At 49.5% G+C, this 18984-nt stretch overlaps 9 protein-coding genes across 9 annotated transcripts; 6 read left to right on the top strand and 3 right to left on the bottom strand.

Moving 5' to 3' along the window:
• Positions 1–518: 518 nt before the first annotated feature.
• Positions 519–2834, top strand: NFIA_023620 (putative galactose oxidase; the record flags this gene model as incomplete). Its single annotated transcript, XM_001265547.1, has 1 exon — positions 519–2834. The coding sequence occupies one exon, from the start codon at positions 519–521 to the stop codon at positions 2832–2834; it is 2316 nt and encodes a 771-aa protein (XP_001265548.1).
• Positions 2835–3014: 180 nt separating this feature from the next.
• NFIA_023610 (uncharacterized protein) lies at positions 3015–3344 on the top strand (the record flags this gene model as incomplete). Its single annotated transcript, XM_001265546.1, has 2 exons — positions 3015–3085; positions 3119–3344. 2 exons carry the CDS (start codon positions 3015–3017, stop codon positions 3342–3344), a joined length of 297 nt encoding a protein of 98 aa, XP_001265547.1.
• Positions 3345–3905: 561 nt separating this feature from the next.
• On the top strand, positions 3906–4953 carry NFIA_023600 (uncharacterized protein; the record flags this gene model as incomplete). The annotated part of the gene is made up of 2 exons (XM_001265545.1): positions 3906–4207; positions 4350–4953. 2 exons carry the CDS (start codon positions 3906–3908, stop codon positions 4951–4953), a joined length of 906 nt encoding a protein of 301 aa, XP_001265546.1.
• Positions 4954–7877: 2924 nt separating this feature from the next.
• Positions 7878–9407, top strand: NFIA_023590 (fungal specific transcription factor domain-containing protein; the record flags this gene model as incomplete). The annotated part of the gene is made up of 1 exon (XM_001265544.1): positions 7878–9407. One exon carries the CDS (start codon positions 7878–7880, stop codon positions 9405–9407), a length of 1530 nt encoding a protein of 509 aa, XP_001265545.1.
• Positions 9408–9684: 277 nt separating this feature from the next.
• NFIA_023580 (NAD(P)/FAD-dependent oxidoreductase) lies at positions 9685–11076 on the bottom strand (the record flags this gene model as incomplete). The annotated part of the gene is made up of 2 exons (XM_001265543.1): positions 9685–9922; positions 9974–11076. The coding sequence occupies 2 exons, from the start codon at positions 11074–11076 to the stop codon at positions 9685–9687; spliced, it is 1341 nt and encodes a 446-aa protein (XP_001265544.1).
• Positions 11077–12743: 1667 nt separating this feature from the next.
• NFIA_023570 (NuoB/complex I 20 kDa subunit family protein) lies at positions 12744–13471 on the top strand (the record flags this gene model as incomplete). Its single annotated transcript, XM_001265542.1, has 2 exons — positions 12744–12973; positions 13021–13471. 2 exons carry the CDS (start codon positions 12744–12746, stop codon positions 13469–13471), a joined length of 681 nt encoding a protein of 226 aa, XP_001265543.1.
• A 699-nt stretch (positions 13472–14170) lies between these two features.
• Positions 14171–15804, bottom strand: NFIA_023560 (fungal specific transcription factor domain-containing protein; the record flags this gene model as incomplete). Its single annotated transcript, XM_001265541.1, has 5 exons — positions 14171–14370; positions 14416–14608; positions 14655–14721; positions 14777–15503; positions 15774–15804. 5 exons carry the CDS (start codon positions 15802–15804, stop codon positions 14171–14173), a joined length of 1218 nt encoding a protein of 405 aa, XP_001265542.1.
• A 404-nt stretch (positions 15805–16208) lies between these two features.
• Positions 16209–16845, bottom strand: NFIA_023550 (uncharacterized protein; the record flags this gene model as incomplete). The annotated part of the gene is made up of 2 exons (XM_001265540.1): positions 16209–16444; positions 16494–16845. The coding sequence occupies 2 exons, from the start codon at positions 16843–16845 to the stop codon at positions 16209–16211; spliced, it is 588 nt and encodes a 195-aa protein (XP_001265541.1).
• A 935-nt stretch (positions 16846–17780) lies between these two features.
• NFIA_023540 (DUF3632 domain-containing protein) lies at positions 17781–18708 on the top strand (the record flags this gene model as incomplete). The annotated part of the gene is given in 2 exon segments (XM_001265539.1): positions 17781–18120; positions 18137–18708. 2 exon segments carry the CDS (start codon positions 17781–17783, stop codon positions 18706–18708), a joined length of 912 nt encoding a protein of 303 aa, XP_001265540.1.
• Positions 18709–18984: the final 276 nt, after the last annotated feature.

Here is an 18984-nt window from a genome sequence, read left to right as displayed (position 1 = left end):
CCACACTCGGTATCTTAGGATTGCTGTACTTCTTACCACATTGCTGGTACCAACCCAACATCCCATCAGTACAGGGCTACACCACATCCAGACACCAAGTCGATCGACTCTGTACCCATATAAGACATACCGTTTACCATCTATCATCGTCATGCAGTCAGGATATAGACCTTCCTGGGATGACGCAGCTTGCGATCAACGCGAAGGTGGAGATACAGGGGACTAGAGATGCAAAACAATCCCAACAAGGAAGGATTCGCACCACTAAACTCCATACTGGGCCACAAGTGATGGTATAGGAGCTGAAAAATCAATCTAATCACATCTCAACCCAAATCCACCGACGATCCCAAAGCGAACAGGTGTTGGTGGCGAGCTGCATCCCAACTGCCATGGCAGCCACGGACATTACGTATCACGCGCGGTTGTTGATACTTCCCGTCCGGCTGTTATTTATAAGCAATTTCCTTTCATTCTTTCATCCCATCCACTCTCGCAGGACTTTCATCTGCATCAAAATGAGGTTCCAGTGGACACATGGTCTCCTCCTGGGGGCAGTGGCTGTCGAGGCCTTCAAACCCGCTGAATTCTCCTATGAATCCTCCGAAGCGCAGCGCGTTGAGATTGCCCAATCAGTGTCTGGCAGGATTAAATACCAGTCTCCTCCTCCCGACTCGGACCTTATCCCCAAAACCAATGCAAAGAACTCCGCTGAGAACTGGAAGGTCCAGTGCTCCAGCCAGTACGAAGGCAATGAGTGCGAATTTGCCATTGACGACCGGAGCGAGAGATACTGGCTTAGCGACCCTGCCCAAGAAGGGGAGGCTCCCTGGATCGTCGTCGATCTGCGCAAAGAGTACTACGTTTCCGGTCTGACGATGCTGCCTCGTCTGGAGAAGAGTGTTGAGCGTGGCCAGATTGGTGAACACCGTATCTCACTCTCTCGGGACGGCGCAAAGTGGACCGAAGTCGCCTACGGTACCTGGGGATCGAACAAGAGCCCGAAGATGTCGGCCTTTATCCCCAAACCTGCTCGTTTCGTCAAGCTCATTGCCGAGACCGAGTCCTGTTCCAACCGGTCGCAGATCAAGAATGGGCCGATCTCTATCGTCAACCTTGCCGTTTACTCCTACAACGAAGGCACGTTCCCCGAAGTTGAACCCAGCAAGGGCTTTTGGGGTCCCACAATCAATCTACCAATTGTTCCCGTGTCCGCTGCGGTCGAACAGCATGGTGACATTATCATGTGGTCGGCCTGGGCGGACGACCAGTTCTTCGCCTCCCCCGGTGGTAAGACCCTGACGACCACCATGAACCGCGACGGCATTATCACGCAGAGTGAGGTCTTTGAAACCAAGCACGACATGTTCTGCCCGGGCACCTCCATGGACATCGACGGTAACATTGTCGTCAGTGGCGGTGCTGACTCTGGGCGCACGAGTGTGTACAATGGCACGGCGTGGGTGAAAGGCCCCAGCATGGCCATTCCTCGTGGATATCACGCTTCGACAACGCTCTCTGACGGTCGCATTTTTACAATCGGAGGGTCCTGGAGCGGTGGAGATAAGATCGAAAAGAATGGCGAGGTCTACGTTCCCGGGGAGAATGCAAGGTGGGAAAGACGTCCAGGCGCCAAGGTCGAGCCGATGATGACCGACGACCGTCTGGGGGCATGGCGGGCCGATAACCACGGCTGGCTGTTTGGCTGGAAGGATGCGAGTGTTTTCCAGGCTGGCCCCAGTAAGATGATGCATTGGTTCAATGTTGACGCCAAAGATTACAAGGGAAGGGTCAAGGGTTCCGTGAAAGAGGCCGGAAAACGCAAAGACGATCACGACTCCATGTCTGGCAGCGCCGTCATGTACGACGCCACCAAGGGTAAGATCCTCACGTTCGGTGGCCAGCGCCACTACGACGGCTCCTACGGTTCCAAGAATGCCCATGTCATCACTCTGGGAGATCCCTATCAAACACCCCAGGTCGAGGTGGCCGGCAAAGGCCCCGATGGGACAGGTGAAGGTGGAATGAACTTCCAGCGTGTTTTCCACACTTCAGTTGTCCTTCCGGATGGGAAGGTCTTTATTGCTGGTGGTCAGACCTGGGGCAAGCCCTTCCACGAGGGAGACATCAATTTCACGCCGGAAATCTATGATCCCGAGACAGACACTTTCGTGAAGCTGAGTCGCAACAACATCAAGCGAGTCTACCACAGTATCTCCATGTTGCTGCCAGATGCTACCGTTCTCAACGGTGGCGGTGGTCTCTGCGGTAACTGTTCGGCCAACCACTATGACGCTGAGATCTTCACTCCACCATACCTCTTCACGGCCGACGGCCAGAGAGCCACCCGTCCGGAGATCATCAATGTCATCAACCGAGGTGCGAGAGTCGCCGTCGGCCAGGTATTGAGATTTCAGACAAATTCGGAAATCAAGTCTGCCGCCTTGGTCCGTGTCGGAACTACCACCCACACCGTCAACACCGACCAGCGTCGTATTCCTCTCCACGTCAAGCCATTGCCTCAGAGCAAGTACGCCGCTCGGCTCCCTGACGATGCTGGTATTATTCTTCCAGGGTGGTATATGTTGTTTGCCATGAATGGCGAGGGCACTCCCAGTGAGGCTAAGATGATTAAAGTGGAACTCCCGTCGGGTTCTTCGTACGAGGCCAACAAGTACGACGACGAGGAGGAGGCTCTGGAGTCTGGGTATCCCAGATTGGCTCACGACTGCGAACACGATGATGAAGAGGTCCAGGGAATAATATCCTTTATCTTCACTTCGTCCAGCAACTTTTGGCAGACTTGGAAGTCAGCCTTGGTCACCCAGGCTTAATTGTCTATACTATGTACCAGATCGTAGGTGATCTTTCTACGGTACAATCTGTAACATCAATGAGAGTATTAAGTTTCTATTACAGGAGCATATGGTGCTCCTGGTCTGTAAATCCTGAGAAATGGATACTGCTATTATCTAGTTTCTGTAGAAACAAGTCGGCAGTAATTGCATGATGCCATGTCCGTCTGGAGCGAAATCATAATATCATCTGCCTGCAGCAACAGTGAGGAAGTAGAAGAATATATACGGTTATCTTTGTATACCGGCTAATCCGAATGTAGGCCCCTTGCTGGAGTCTCGCCATTATACGGCTTTGGGGTCGGCTGGCAGAAGATCTTCCTGCGCACCTCACAGCCTCTGGAGTTTCATGTCTCTACAGAAGAATATAACGAAGGCCTGCAGGAGGCGCTGCGAGAAGCCACCGAGTCGGATGAAGGGGAGAACTACAGTGAAAATGAGCATGACTACACCGTGTGCCATTGGGCTCTCGTAGTTGGACGCAGATAGGACGACGCTGGCAACCGAGGGCCGGAATGCTGGCAAGGTTCTTATTGTCTTCTACGATGAGTGTGGCCGGGTGGTACGTTGCTACCGTGGGGAGGTGGCTGGAGCGTCAGACATCACCTGTGTGGACGATTGCATTCTGACTGAGAGTCCATGCTGGATCCATGGAAGGATAGACAAGGACTGCAAATGGGGAGCCCCCTTGGGTCCGCCATATTACCAGGAAGACTCTGATTAAATTAAACCGAGAGTGAGGGGAGTGCAGTTGATAATGAATAAAGAAGTCCTACATAGTGCAGGCTACACCGTGGGTTTCTCGAATTAAGGAACTCTTGTTGGTTATCGATATTCATGCAGATTGGGTATGTTTAACCTATTTAGATATAGGTTAGATCAGGGCCTACCTATATCCAACCCAGTGTGCAGATTGGGAGGGTTGATATGGATGTGCGGATTGGGTCAGCCAGCGTACTTGTACTGCATGAAGCCAGCATGCGGGGTAATACGCGCCTTGAGTAGCTCCTCATCATCTTCATCTCCACCCAGCCCGTTGCAACATTCAACATGCACGCCTGGATTGATCGCCCCCTTCGCGATGGAAAAGACGCGGATGAGTGGGAACCCACTGAATCCGAAGCCATCGCCAACATCGACCGGTGGTATCAAGCAGGACGACCGCTCTTTCCCCGCGATTCCCTCCAGGATGTGCGCGATCAGCTGCGGAAGTCCCTCAAAAAGGGCGACTCCATTTATGTGAAAGCGTTCGATGGGTCGATGTATGAATGGCCTGTGAAAACCGGCGACATCAAAACGCTTTGGGAGCCCGACGATGACACGGGAGAGGAGAAACGGGTGGAATGGATGCTGTGAGATAGACATCTCTTTTCTATCCCTTTTTCGACGACGCGAGAAAGGAAAAATTTGGCTAATTCCACGATATGTTCCAAGAACCACCCCGCAAATTTCCTATCGCTCATTTACAGGGCTCAAAGATTTGCTGGAATACAGTCTGTCCCAGGCGTATTGCAGCGTGGGAATAGGACACTGGATGACTCGCGTCGGCCAAGAGCCTGAGCCTGGACCCCTGGGGGATCTTAATTCAGGGCTGGAATTCCTGGACACTACCTTGCGGGGCTGGGAAGGGAGCGAACCATGGAGAGACATCAAATCCACCCTCTCGTCGTTGAATCTTGATACCAAGATCGCCAAGGTGATAGGTATGGCATGCGGGTCTTTCACCCCGACATTGGAGTGCTGCGGATCTACAAGATCAGCCGTTCAACATGCACTCCTGTTAACGATGAAGACCTTTCTGCAGGAATGCAATTTAGGTACCGGCGAGGTCGCGTGTTACGTGCAGGACCCGGGATATTCCAAGACAGACAGGCTGGTTCTTGAGAAATCAGATATCAAGGTGCTCGAAGATCCGGAGGGCTTCCTCGAAATGGACGATGCCTCCCTCGTGTTTTCCTGTGGCCCTAACATTTGTGTCAAGGAGATTGTTGCGGACATTGCCCGTCCGTCGATTCTCATCTGGTGTACTGTCAAAGAGGAAGATCCGGAACACGCCCTGTACGTGTCCTTGGCGTCTATGACGGTCTTGTTTGGTTAATATTGGCAACAGCACCGATCCAGACTCCCCTCGCGTCAGAGAGATGATCCGAACGTGCTATGATCAGTTTCCGTTCCCCGAGGATCACGATGATAACTTTACGTGCATGACGATATATGTCAAGAAAGAGTGCCAAGTTTAACAGTAGAAGGAGAGTTGGGAAGCTCGCTGTCATGCCATTACAGCTCAGTTCTTAGTTGTGTCAAGGGTTATGTCTGGCCTCTGACATTGGACGATACTAGGAATGAACCACTGCTCCAGAAGTGGCTTGAGGATCGAACGGTATATTTTTCAGGGAATCGGTTTACTATAAGCGAGCGATTTAGAAAAACTAGTAAACATATACTTCCGGTTAGCTGTGCTGTGTCAATAATATAGGAACTTCCTGTATTTAGCATGACCCAAAAGGAGATGGGATGAAATACAGTATTTCTAAAAGACCCAAGCATCAATCATCTGGGATGAGCATATAGGAAAGACCCCTTTGAGAGAAGCTGTGGTTAGACCACAGACTTCCCAGGTGTTTCCGAAATAAGTAACTAATCAAATAGCCATGCGGGTTCTAACTTCCTCAGTGTTTCGCATGTACTTAGGTATGATCTCTCTTGCCTTGGCAAATTGCTCTTAGCTTACCACTCCCTGTGCCTGAAAAAAGTGCTTACTGATCATTTCCTGTGCCTCTTGCATCAGCATGATGGATGTTGTTGCACCTGTACTGTCCTTTCCATCTCTTTAAGCATGCCCTTAGAGAGGTCCAATGGAGGACTTTCGCTTGCAGCGTGATATTCTTGGAATCGCGGCCCAGTTTCCCTGCTGCTGATTCCCCAATATCCGTAAGCATGTCGCTTCTCCATCAAGAAGAAGGTTCCGAGCGAACAGAAGTAGATGAAAGCAGGGGTCTGGTGATACTCCAGAGACTTAACAGACGCCTGCTTTTCTTGCGCACAAAATATCTGTACAGAGCGACTAGCAACATCTTGGTGAACAGAGAGTCAGCCTTGCGACTTGCCATTGTCTCAGGTTCATCCTGAAGAAGTGCTCGAATATCCTCAGATGTCGGCGGTCCAATTATCCATCCAAGAATGAATCATCGTAACTAAGAAATAGGGCTCGAGCGTATGACCATACAAAGGGGCCAGCTCAGTTGCATGCCAATCAATAAAACTGTAGATCTCTGAGGATTATTCGGATTGGATGATTTCTTTGTGTAAATCGTCGTGCCAGATGTGGGACGTTTGGACGGATTCATCGTCCGGCATTAAGAACTTTAGATTCCAGGTAGCCCTCGGCCGTGAGGAGTTTCTTTTGCCTTGAGGGTTGGTACGGCCCAGAATAATGGATAGCAATGGGAGGTCTTGGAAGTTGTGGTGCGTTTTTGATGCACTATGATTCCCGAAGACCGGTAGCCCGTTCATCGTCTTCCGCGCTATGCCCTGCCAGAAGTGCGATTTAGAAATCACTAGGGATACCATGACATTTGCACCGGTATTGCATCCAGCTGTACATTGTCCAGGCAAACTCAGCTGGTTGAGACGACGAACCTTCGGATTAGCCGCATGGTCAGACATACATAACGATATTGTCGTACTGTACATAAACGATACATGTCGGGTAAGCTCGAGAGTTATATTGCAAATGGGGCATAACCTTCAGTAATTCTGAATCAAGCGCACGCAAAGTCTGCAGAAGACGCGATGATCTTTCTATAACCGATATCTGGTATCAGCTCATTGACATCAGCGAGAAGGCCCCCATGAGATGAGAGGTGCGTCTCTTGCATTTTAAGGGCTGATATAGGAAGAATTATCCTCGTTCTTGCTCAACTGAATTTTGCAAATCAATAGATGTTTTTAGTGGCATAGTGAAGGGTTCAACTGCCTTGATCTCTTAAGAGTGCGTTGGAAACGTGTGAGGGCCCACTCGCTTACCAATTATGGAGGATGTTGATTGGTCAAGGTGTCTGCTCACGTGCTCTGAGAATCATAACTATGTGATTTGCTTCAGCTTTCATGATGGCTCTTAAAATTTCCTCTCTATGGGCAACAATCTGACCTTCCATTATAACTTCCATTCGTAATGAATGCCGCAAATGACAACCATACTGTCCATAAAGTATCAGTACAACGTACTCGTCAAGCATGCGGACCATGCCGGTGCGTATCTCTATATCGAATGAGGGGCAATTTAGGCCGTTCACACCTACGCACGTGATTCTATCAATTCCATGAGGCAGGCAACTAACTTGCAATATCTGCGTCAAGTCGAAAAAAGGCTCGTTGCCCAGGTGAGAAGCCGACTTGCTCGCTATATCAGAGACTTGGTCAGCGCTGTTCATACAACACGCGGCGGGCAGCCAATGGTGCAGCATTGGGAGCTCCCTTAGGACTCAGCCAACCACGCACCCCAGATGACGAGCTACCAGGAACTGCGCCAAATGCTCCGCAGTTCCGGCGTATCGAACAGAGGCTGGATGCGATCACGACCCTTCTTCAGTACGTTCTCCTCAAGCTCAGACACATCTCATCATTGGGTTCAATCATGCTGATGTTATTCCGATCAGAGAGAGGTTGCCGACAAGCAGTGCCGGGTATAGAACATCTGACAGGACGGACAATTCTAGCTCAGGAGAAAGGATGCCATGGTATGTCATTGGCGATTTTCATTCCCATTGCGATGAACTGTGTGAATGATGAATTTTAAGTGTCCCATTTCAGCCGGAATACATCAGATCTCAGGTAGAGGTTTACCTGGATCACTTTCATGACCAGCCATACTGTGTCTTCTCCAGAGATAAGCTGAGAAAAGACGCGGAAAAATTGCCTTCAGAGGTGGTATTTCCTCTCATCGCGCTCACCTCTCGTCTGGCCAGCAAAGTTTCTGGGGACTTACGGTCATATGCGCCAAATACAGCTGATTGTACTAATATGGCTTGGAACATTCTGGTCAATCAGTATAGAACAGGCAATCTGTGTCTTCCTTTCCTGCAGGGCACGTTCCTGATGGCGCAACTAGATCTCGCCGATGGTCGGTCAGATCGAGGTTACAATAGTGTCGCCCTTGCACTTCGAGCGCTACAGTCGGTCGGGCTGAACAGAAGCGATGGCTACACCTCGCTTCAGACTACAGCTGATCAAGAAGACTGGAAGCGCATTACATGGGCATTTTTCATGCTTGACCGCAATTACAATGCCTCCCGGACCTATTCAATCTGCCTGAGCGACAAGCATTTCACATTACCCTTTCCTTCTCCGAATGCGTCTGGTACAGACCGTGGATGCTCCAGCTCATGTGGTAGACTGTACGACGGACCTGGAAAACTAGGGAAAAAGGTAGATGATGAGATTCTGGCGTGTCTCATTCGGCTTTCCTCTATCTGGGGCAAGCTCACAGAGTATGTGTTCGAGCCTTCTGATGAGGATAGATGCCCCCCATGGCAGTCAGGTTCGACATGGGCAGGGCTAGAATCGGACTGGATGCAATTTCAAACGCACTTCGCGGATACACACCGCTACATGAATGTCGATTTTTGCCGACGGGCGCGCGAGGAGCCTGGCTCGCGTGCTTACTTGTCCACCTGGCTATGCGTTCAATTTCTCTTCCATTCGATACAGGCATTGCTGCACCACCCATTTGTCGTCACGAGTAAGCTTCGGCAGTACGGGCAAAACATACCTTCTACCTTTCTGCAGAAATCATTCGAGAGCTCCGTCATCCATTCCAGATGGATTGCCCGGTTTGTGCGGGAGATGAACGAGGTGGACTTCAAGCTCTACGACCCATTTATTGGGTATCTCTGCGCGATTGCGGCCACGATCCAGTTGGAGCATTCTCAGAGTAAAAAGCAGCAAGTTGCCCGCCTGGCCAAGAATGACTACGAAACGCTTGTGGCATTCGTGACTGGCTTATCGGCGTACTGGGGGAATATGGGAGTCTTGGTGCGTGAACCCGAATTGGCAATTATAGCAGTGCTGATGCTTCTTCAGGCCGATAGGTTGAAAAAAATTGCTGAACGACGCAAGGACTATGGTTCACTGTATCATAATCAGGAAGAGTTCTCCGGCATTCTTCCCTGCATGCCAGCCTCGTCTGATCTACCTCGCATGTCTGCTGAGGACGAGCGTTTGATGTGGGATATTCTTGACTTTGGTACGTCCTGTAGCTTTGCTAAGGCATCTAAATTCGATGCGTCGAGTTCTTCGCCCGACCACCATATGGGAGGAGTATCTGTGCCGTGGCCTCTGGACGGCTCTTCACCGACAGGACATGATGTAGTAGAAGAGGTAATGGTTGATCTTCCAAGATCACAAACTCAAGAGCCTCGACCCGCTACAGACTCTCTTGAGCATTGTCTTCCTTCGGAGTGGCCGATATCAAATACTGATGAGCTGGGATTGGCAATGCCTGATGCTGCGGAGTGGTTTCTCTTTGGAGGTTATTTGCCGGAGCAGTTATGATTCTAAACCGCTACCTTGACTATTCGAGATCTCAGCCCACAGAGAGTAATTCTCCCTCTGTATCATAAGAGTGAGTGAGTATTGCTCGTCCGGCGTGTTTGCATACGAAGTGCGAAGTGATTCTTATGACTGTCGTTGGGCCACGTCATACGTTGTGCAGGAAAGGAGCATGATATGCGGGGCTCATTTCAAGCAAAGAAGCATTTCACATTAGGCTAATCAACGCCATGCGTCATGTACGAGTATCGATGGTCATATGTATGTCCTTCCTGACCCTCTAGATTTTACATTTTCGGACTGATGCAGTCATTGCAGCAGTGTACATCTCGCGCTCCTGGGGTGTCATCTCTCGTCTCTCGGGCCCTCCACGGCTGCCATCGCCTTGAAATGCGTCATTTCGGAACCGTTCACGGAACTGTGATGGGAATTTCCACTTCTCCAGCAGTTCGCCCGGAAGCTTCCGCTCGATACTACCGACAATGTACTTCCCAAGGACAGGGAGGAATTTGAAAGCACTATGATTCAGTCAGATCCTTTGTATGCGACTATACTCGGCGCCCACTTACTGTCCGCTGCCGCCTGTGGCAATGAACAAGTTCTTGTGCTCAGGGTGATAATCGAAAATGAAGTCCCCGGTAGGGGTGTCATTGTACCAACACAGACCCACTTTTTCGAATCCCCGTTCCGCAAGTTCGGGCAAGATATCCCTCAGCCCGGCTAACAGTCGTTTCATACCATCTGCGGGGATGAAGTTGGCTCTTGCAGAAACAGCCGAGCTTGGGGGTACCGATACAGCTTTGGGATGTGGCGACGTATACCCGAACCCGTGGACTGCGACTTTCAGGTATCCTGTGGCTTGATGGACGGGAAAACAGAAGAAGCCCGTGGAGAAGTTGAAGTAGATGGGGAGGTCCTTAAGCCGAATCATCTCCTCGGGTGTCAGACGGAGCCATCCAACAATCTGCCCAGTAGCCATCATCGAGTTCCAAGACGGGATGAGACTCGCCGTCCAGGCGCCGGTGGCAACAATGAATCTGTCGCCGGTGATGCGGCTGCCGTTGATAGTCCGAACGGCGTCAACTACTCCATCCCGTCCATACTCAAGCTCGACGACATGGCCATTCGGACCGGTAATAAAGCTGACTCCCGCTGCCACGCAGCGACTGGCGAGTCTTTGGACAGCTAGTCCCGCGTCCGCCCATCCGGCATTAGTATTGTAAAACCCGTCAAAGCCAGGCGTTGCCAACTTCCCACTCAAAGCAGGGAACCGTCTCTTCGCCTCGTCGACACTGGAAACGGCATGCCACTCGTGCCCCATTTCCGTCAATACCTGCCGCGTCTTGCGACTATACTCCGCCGCACGGGGCTGCACAGGTTGCTCCAAGGTTCCTTCTTGCGACACCCAGAGGCAAGGCGTCTGGTGAAACGCCTCGGAGTACTGGGGTGTCTTCCACTGGTCGTACGCCTCTTTGGCGATTTGAGCGTAGACCGGATCGCCGTAGTCGAATCGAATGACGCGCGAGATGTCATTACTGCTCCCATCTGGAACTGGGGGCATGCATCTATCTAGGACAGTGACAGATGTATATCCATCTTGAGCGAGCCTTAGGGCAGTGGAGAGCCCGAAGGCACCAGCGCCGACGATGATGAAGCTGTCGTTCTTGTTCATGTTTCTCGTTATTTGAGGTTGAGTCAAATTGAAGGATCTTTGATTTGAGTTTCATTGCTCCAAAATTGGCCGCAGATCTTGACATTTATATCCCTATCGAAGACAAAACTGTGATCAAGTCATGCATGCTTCACGGGCCGTGAGCCGGACACACCAGTTTGCTTGGCGGAATTGGCTGATGAACCGGACCGTACACGGACCGTCCCCACACTCGAATCTGCAATTGGCCAAACAAAGACTTGAATATCTGTTTGTGGTTGTATCCCTCTTGTTAAGAAAACTCATAATCATTTTATTAAGAAGGTATTCTGCTTACTTCCCTCGTATGCCGTCGGTCTAATGTGGGATAGTTAATGAACATGTGGCGTAGTGTGCACTGCCAATCTGCGGTAAAACAACGTCCAGAATATATGAGCGGGTATATATAATTAGAACGTGACCCATGAATATAACAATAATAGAATAAAATTGCCAAACTACTCCTAATTATTCAGAGGCTTGGGAGAGAGAATACTATGTTTGTAAAAGTCACATTTCATGCCTGGGTCTTAGATGTTATTGTAGGTTTGTGGCATTAAGCGGACCATAGAACTAAGACTGATTCTCATTTCCGTTGGCCATCAATACATCACTTCTCGCGGACATCCTGCCGCAGTATAGCATTGATATCGAGTTGTTGTTTACGGAGTCAAAGCCTTACCAACCCAATACGCAGAGTCTTCGCTATCATTTAGAAGGGGTTCTTGGTTCCCTCCCGACAATGGACAGTGACCTATTCCAATGTGAAGACCTTGCGATTTACAGTGATTATGCAATTCTATTGTAGTTACCATCATTTTACTGTGCTTTTATTGACGGTTTGACTTAGAGTCCAGCAAAGAGAAATTGGTGGACACCTATCAACGCCTCGGGGCGGGCACGGGAACCGGCAGGCTTCGAAGATACTCGGCTAACGGCGCTGTTTGGATCCGACGAGGTTTCTGCAATCAAAGAATGTTTGGTGATGAATGAATAGCCTTGAAACAGGTATTGGTGGATTGGAAATTTGATCTTTAAGAAGCATAGAAATAAAGGTTGCGTTTCTAGGACAATACACTAGACAAGATTAGGACACTACTACACGACGATGAAGGATTCCGGGAAAGCACTAACAATTTCAATTTATGGACGAGCATTCAAATAAGTTATCTGTCTTTGTCCCACCTGTACCTGTTAGATTCGCACTAATTACCCGGGTCATTGTTGGCGTATTCATTTGAGTTGCCCCTGGATGCGTATATAGCCTGCTTGTAGAAAGCTACTGCTCCTCGAAGCATTGCCAAGGCAGTTTTTGATCTGACGACTGCGCATAGTACACTTGGTCAATTGACTTCTCCTTGTAAACATAGCTCGTCCTCAAAAATGTACTGTTCTGACGTCTATTCAGTTGTTGACTCCAGTTCGAGGATTGTTGTCCGTCTGATTTACGATGGAAGTCTCAAGTCGGCGATATGCCTCCGCCATCAAAAACTCATATCGCCGACTTGGGATCTAGCTGGATAACAGCCATATCGGCGAAATTATATTGTATATTATATTATGCTGCTCCTCTCTGAAGCTGATCTTGTTTGATAAATATTGTTCTTAGAGAGAAGTTTATTATTAAACTCGGTACATCCGTTCATGATATGATGCGAGCTCGGTTATATACACCGCTCCGACCCTTGTGCTCCAAGCCTGATATATCTGGGCGATATGGAAATACTTGTGCGATCGATACCCGTCCGAGAGCAAAGGTGCTACGATTCCAGTTGCGAGCATCCTCAAGCTGGCAAAAGCACACAGTAACCAACTCCTCGCTTCCAACTTCGTTCAACCAAAGCAAAGAAGAGAATGCCGGCAAGCTACACCATATACTGTCAGTTGCCATCCTCCATACGCCCCCAAACATACTAACCTACTCAGAACAACAACTGACTCCCTCATCAATTGGGCCCGTCAAGGCTCCTTCTGGCCCCTCGCCTTCGGCTTGGCCTGCTGCGGCGTGGAGATGATGGCCGCCTCCATGCCCCGATATGACCAAGACCGACAGGGAATCATCTTCCGCGCATCGCCCCGCCAAGCAGATGTCATGATCGTCTCGGGAACAGTGACCAACAAGATGGCACCGGCGCTGCGACAGCTGTACGACCAAATGCCCGATCCAAAGTGGGTGATTAGTATGGGAAGTTGTGCGAACGGGGGCGGGTATTATCATCACTCGTATAGTGTTGTCCGGGGCGTGGACCGGTTGGTCCCGGTGGATATCTACGTGCCTGGTTGTCCGCCGACGCCGGAGGCGCTTCTATATGGTATTCTCCAGTTGAAGAGGAAGATCGAGCGTACAAAGGTGACGAGGATGTGGTACCGGAGATAAGGGCATGGCTAAGGGCCCGCTGGGTCAAACGGGTTGTCGGATTGTCCAGAAATGCTGTCAGTCAAGAAGCTGGAGAATGGGAAACACTCCATCATTGCACCATAATCAGCTTCCTCTGTCAGGACTTGTGCCATGAATGACCCGCTGGAAATGTCCGAAACCTGGTTGCGTTGCGCTTGTGTCCACAGAGTACCAGGAAGAGGCTCAGCCGCGCTTGAGGCCCCCAAGGAGTGACCATGGGATGAATTAGTGCTGTGTCCCCCGTTATCTGGAGTTTCACAGCCCATTTTGTGTAGTATTCCTAAGAACAGAGAATAGTACCATAGGAGCGGAGTCCAACGATCTCGCAATTTTTTCAGGACAAGCATGCAGAAGCGCGCTCTATGCTTTGCAATTTCGGTTGCATCGGGTGGACTTCCATTAATGTTCGCAATCTGGACACTTAGGGAGGCAAATACAGCCGGTATCCTGATTGTCTGTCAGCCTCTGGTTCATTGGATCTGTAGTGATGAACAGCATACGTTCGTAGGCACGACACAATAAGAACCCCAGAAGACATCATGTCCTCGAGGATCCGCACAATATTGACAGCAGCATCAGACGGCAGTGACCCTAACCTCAGTCTATTTGGGGACTGGAAGCCGTTCCGATGAAGGAGGATTTGGCATGTGCTGCCTCTCTGCATTAGCGATCATTCGTCTAATTCCGGATTGACTGTACGAACTGGCAGGTCAGGTGGATCAAAGACGTCCAATAGCCACTCTGCAAGGAGATTGCTGAGCCGTTCCGCTGGAGGACTTGAGGAAGGATCGATTGCCACGAAGAAATTCTGTCAAGACTGCTTTGTATTCTGGACTCATCCGAGCAGGCGCCGAAGAGGGCTTCGAGACACTGACTAGCTAGAAGAAGTTAGCATTGTTTGGGGACGATCGTTGGTTATATACTTCGCTTGGCCAGGTCTACAAAATAAACAATGTAGAGACGACTTTCTTGTGTCTGACTACCGAGCAAATGCGTATCAGGGATGTCTTCCTCGTCGTCCTCAATATCCGCTTCAGACAGGAAAGGCACGCTACAATATGCCTCGTTGACATGTGGAGTATTACCCAATATAAGGGCCATAAGGATATCATGACTCTGATCATCCAGTCAGCTGGGTTCCGTTCGTCATGTTCACACATACATAGACGGTCCACCAAATACGTCTCCACAACTTCCGTTGCCTTTCTGGTAAGCCCGCATATGTCTTACTGAATTGAACAATTAGTCAACATAAAGTTAAAGGAAATAGCGATATCAACTGACCTCTGGTGCAAACCGAGAGTTTGGGCAAGGCCAACAGCAAGCCCCGTCCAGTGCCACATATCCTTTTGTTCCAAAGGACTACCCCACCAGTAGGACAGAAGGTACAAGGCCTGAACTGTAGCAATAGCATCTGATTCATAGTTTGCATCGTACAATGCCTTTGCTCTTTGATAGAACGTAAAAGTAGCCATATACCGATTGGCAAACCCCGCTTTTTCGATCAATGACACTTCACAATGAGCCGCGCCGACGAAATACAGCGCCTGCAACACAAGCGGGGAGACCTGTTCTGCCTTGTACTTGGTGTGGAACTCTGAAAGATCGAAGATGGGGCAGTGCGGGTAGACTACAGCGAAGAACGTCTGAACAAGGGCGTCGCTTATCTCTTTGTCGAGACGCTGGAATGCGCCTATTTCTTGTAACCGGATGCGCTCGCTGCATTCATGAGCGTCGAGCTGATCCTTCGTCTGCTGACCTAAGTGGTTCAAATACAACTCCTCGATGCTAAGTTTAAAGGAGGTGCTGTCAAAATCGCCTTGGAACGGATTACCCATCTCACGTAGGACGTAGTTGAGATTGAACGAGTCTCCGTAGTACACCATCTCCTTGCCGCGATCTGAATCATTGGTCCTGTTGATAAATCCCGGGCTGCGCACTTGATCAGATACACCGGCTTCGTCCCCAGATGGGCCATACTGTATGGGATGCGGACCGGCACTCTCTCGAGCTAGTGGAGGTTGAGTCCTTGGGCTACAGCGGTTCCCATCTTGAGAGTGAACAGCTCGACGAGCTGATCCCCTTCGATGATTTTTAGCATTGGAACGCTCGTATCTGCCACAAACTTAGTATCTCAAATCATAACCAGCGTGGCAACGGTGTCAATACTTTCCACGTCGCGAGATGATCGGCTCGCATTGCTGTCCAGCCACTTGACAGTTGATGCACGCCCTGTCCTCGGTTCGATCGCATTTGACTCGGCGAAGATTACAAAACTTACAAGCCACTTTTGTCTTGGTTCTGGAAGACATGGTGGATTCCCTGGTTGGAGTTGTTACGGTGTGCTCCCTAAGGAGTGTTGCTTTTTTGTCACGGACTCACGGGAGTCATCCTCGGAAAATGTCGGATATAAGAAAAAGTGATGCCGATACTTTCCGTCCCATAGTAAATAAGACAGCAAGGCTTAATGCTGAGACCCAAGGGAGCCTTTTGTTCGCCCTTCAATCAAGAGGACTTGCTGTTCCAGTCTTACGCTTATTATGCTTTTCATACTGAAGTTGGATTGGATTTTACTGGCTCAACACAAATAGAGACTGTTTCGTTTACTTAAATCTTTACACAAGGCTGAGATATAGTATGATAGATCATAGAACAATAAATCAATTCGGCCAATATGCAGCTAATGTCTCCCTTCAATGTCCCTTCCATGCAAGATTTAGGAACAGTTGACAAAATCACCATTGTTTCCATGGCGCATCACTCCACAGAACTTTGCCTTTCCCTCCTTTTTGCCATCCTTGAACTCAAAGACAAGACGGTCAGGCAAGGTCTTCACGCTCTGGCCGCTGTATACAGTGCCCGGATTATCTCGATCCAAGGGAAATTCCATGGTGCTCCTGCCGCAGGGGAAGGGAAGATTTTCACCATTGCCAAAGGTATGCGGGTAGTTTCCTGAGTAGCAGTGAGTAAGGTTGTCTTTAAGGATTGGTTGCAAACTGACTGTCTCCAATTTGTTGGCCATCGTTGGCGTATTGGGCTGCCCTGACAAAAGCAACTTTGAGCTGTCCAGAGGTGTATGTGGTCCCTCCATAGTTATTTGTCGCCGGACAGCTGTAGCTTTTAGTCGGTTCTTGGGCGATTTTCAAAGGCTTCGAACGCTTGTCCAGCTCACCATCGGCGGCAACGACGGAATGCACCACTGAGACTGGTTCGGTCTTGATAGTGCCATGAGGAGGAATGGTTGCATCTTCGGAACGAACGAGAACAGGTTGGGGGTAGGCATTGGTGACCTGGGCCACCAGAGCACCAGCCAAGAGGGCATGGAGAGCCAGAGAACGAAAGAACGATGGCATCTTGGAGTTATAGGAAAAGGTCTTTGCGAATGATTTCAAACACTAGGATCTTGCTGGGGAGTCGTGTAGTTGTCGGTTGATGAGCACAATCTTTGGCAGGTTTTCGAGACACCTTTATATCTGCCGAAAGCTATCATCTTGATGCCTTTTGCGTGAAGATCCAAGGCTTTCAGGCAAAAGGGGCCAAATATGCAGCAACCCACTTTCATCACTTTAGCCCTGGGGGCTGAGGAAAAAGAAAGCAGAGCCAATTTCAAGCAATAGCCTTATTCAGATGCATACAGTATCGGGAAGCAAGAGCCTGCAGCAGAAGAATGCGCAGGCAAAGACTACGTTCTTAAAGCAAGCCTTGGCCTCTAGCAAACAGCAAAAATAACTAAAAGCTCTTGTATATGAGTTGTTTACATACATGAACGCATAGAACGTGGCCTTGAACAGACTTTCCCACCGGATTTGCTTTGGATGTAGAGAATCCTTTTGAGGCCAACTCCTGCCTCAGACTCAGTTTGCGCGTCACTCTGTTAGCCCCCACCTCAATTCAGGCCCATCAAAAGCCTTCTGTCCGATCAACCAGTAATTTCTCTGGAATATGGATGATCCTGCACAGCTTTGTTTGTTAGAGTTGAAGATCATCATCATCAAGTGACCCACAGACCGCACCGCCATGTCTTAGGTATCTTTGGGGTCAGCCAATGTGGGGGCCATGTCTTGTTTCACTGTCACAGTGGAAGGTACTAGTCTATTATTATTCTTGGCTAAAAGCTAAGCCTTGAAGGAACATTTGGCAAATTCAGCCTTGTCTGACACGGAACACAATAGCACTAAACTAGAACCCCATCACAGCCCCAAGACTAAGCTTTTAAAATGAACCACCCTTCGAATCCTCTTTTGACAACAATCAACATAGCTGTCCGGCATTTCCAAATCTAAACATTATGGACTCTGAATATGAGGCTTTTATCACGGCACAGAGCCGGAAAAAATACCCCGCACCTGCAAGCATGCTCTCAGCAATCAAGTCACTTTTGGCGGATCCTTCCACTCCACCATCCGCGGCAGCTCGAGAAGCAGTGTCGTGCTACATCCAAGAGACTAACCCAGACCCCGACTACACATCACTATGGCCTCTCCTTTTTGCAACTATCGGTAAATTCACTGATCAGAACGACCGCCTGGTGGACTTTATTGCAGAGCTGCACAGTCTGACTGAGTGCAACGGAGCCTTTAGTCGACTGGATGGGCTCAGTGAATATATGACAGAATTTGTCTTTGACTGTATGTCTTCTCCAAGATCAGCTCCAAGCTCAGACTGACAAAGCAGACGTCGATCATCCATATTATGATCCTCAACGCGATGAAAAGCGGCAAGCTTGGGTTAATGTCAATTCGTTCGCAGCCAAGCTCTATGCTCGGGGCATCCGTGCTAATCATGTCGGTCATCTCCGTCACGGTGGCTGGGTCTTGAGAAAGACACTGGAGAAAGCACCCTGGGAGAAAGTTCACCATGAAGATATCGAACAGGAGCTGGAGGATCTGGACAATGATGATGATGACGAGGAGTATTGTGAGCTCCGTGACCACCTGCTGGAAGAGATTGATATCAGAACCCTCAATGGGTGGGTACCTGCCGCAGCACAGTGGATCAGACATTGTGGCAGGGAGATATATGCAATGGAAGGATCCATGGGAAGAGAATTTCCAACGAAGTGGACAGGATCCGAAGGTTGGTCAAAGGAACGGTGGGCGTTCTGGAAGGAGAGATTCGAATGGGTCAGCTTGGTCACTGCCTTGGATCGAAAGACACGCAGGATAGCCAAGGAGACGGTCCAAGAAATGGCAAGAATCGAACAGGGACAGGACTAGACACTGATAGATGTACTCTGCGTCTGTCGCAAATGTGAACTATTCCCGAGATGTGCCTAATCGCAAATTTGGATTATACCTCATATATACCTAAAAGCGTTGTCATGGCTTGCTAACCACCATTCTCACCATATTACATCCTACTTTTGAAGATTTGTTGCAGATAGTGCCAGAGCTTGAACTGTGCCTGCCATCGTCTGGGGTCTCTGGATAGTGCTTATTATCTCTCCTTACTCGGGTATTATGGAGTTATTACTCCCTTTATGTATGCTTAGA

The sequence above is a fragment of the Aspergillus fischeri genome, genomic scaffold, assembly GCF_000149645.3.
Source record: "Aspergillus fischeri NRRL 181 1099437636249 genomic scaffold, whole genome shotgun sequence".
NCBI classification, from domain to species: domain Eukaryota; kingdom Fungi; phylum Ascomycota; class Eurotiomycetes; order Eurotiales; family Aspergillaceae; genus Aspergillus; species Aspergillus fischeri.
The sequence above is the reverse complement of the archived record's forward strand: the minus strand, read 5'-3'. Positions and strand labels throughout refer to the sequence as shown.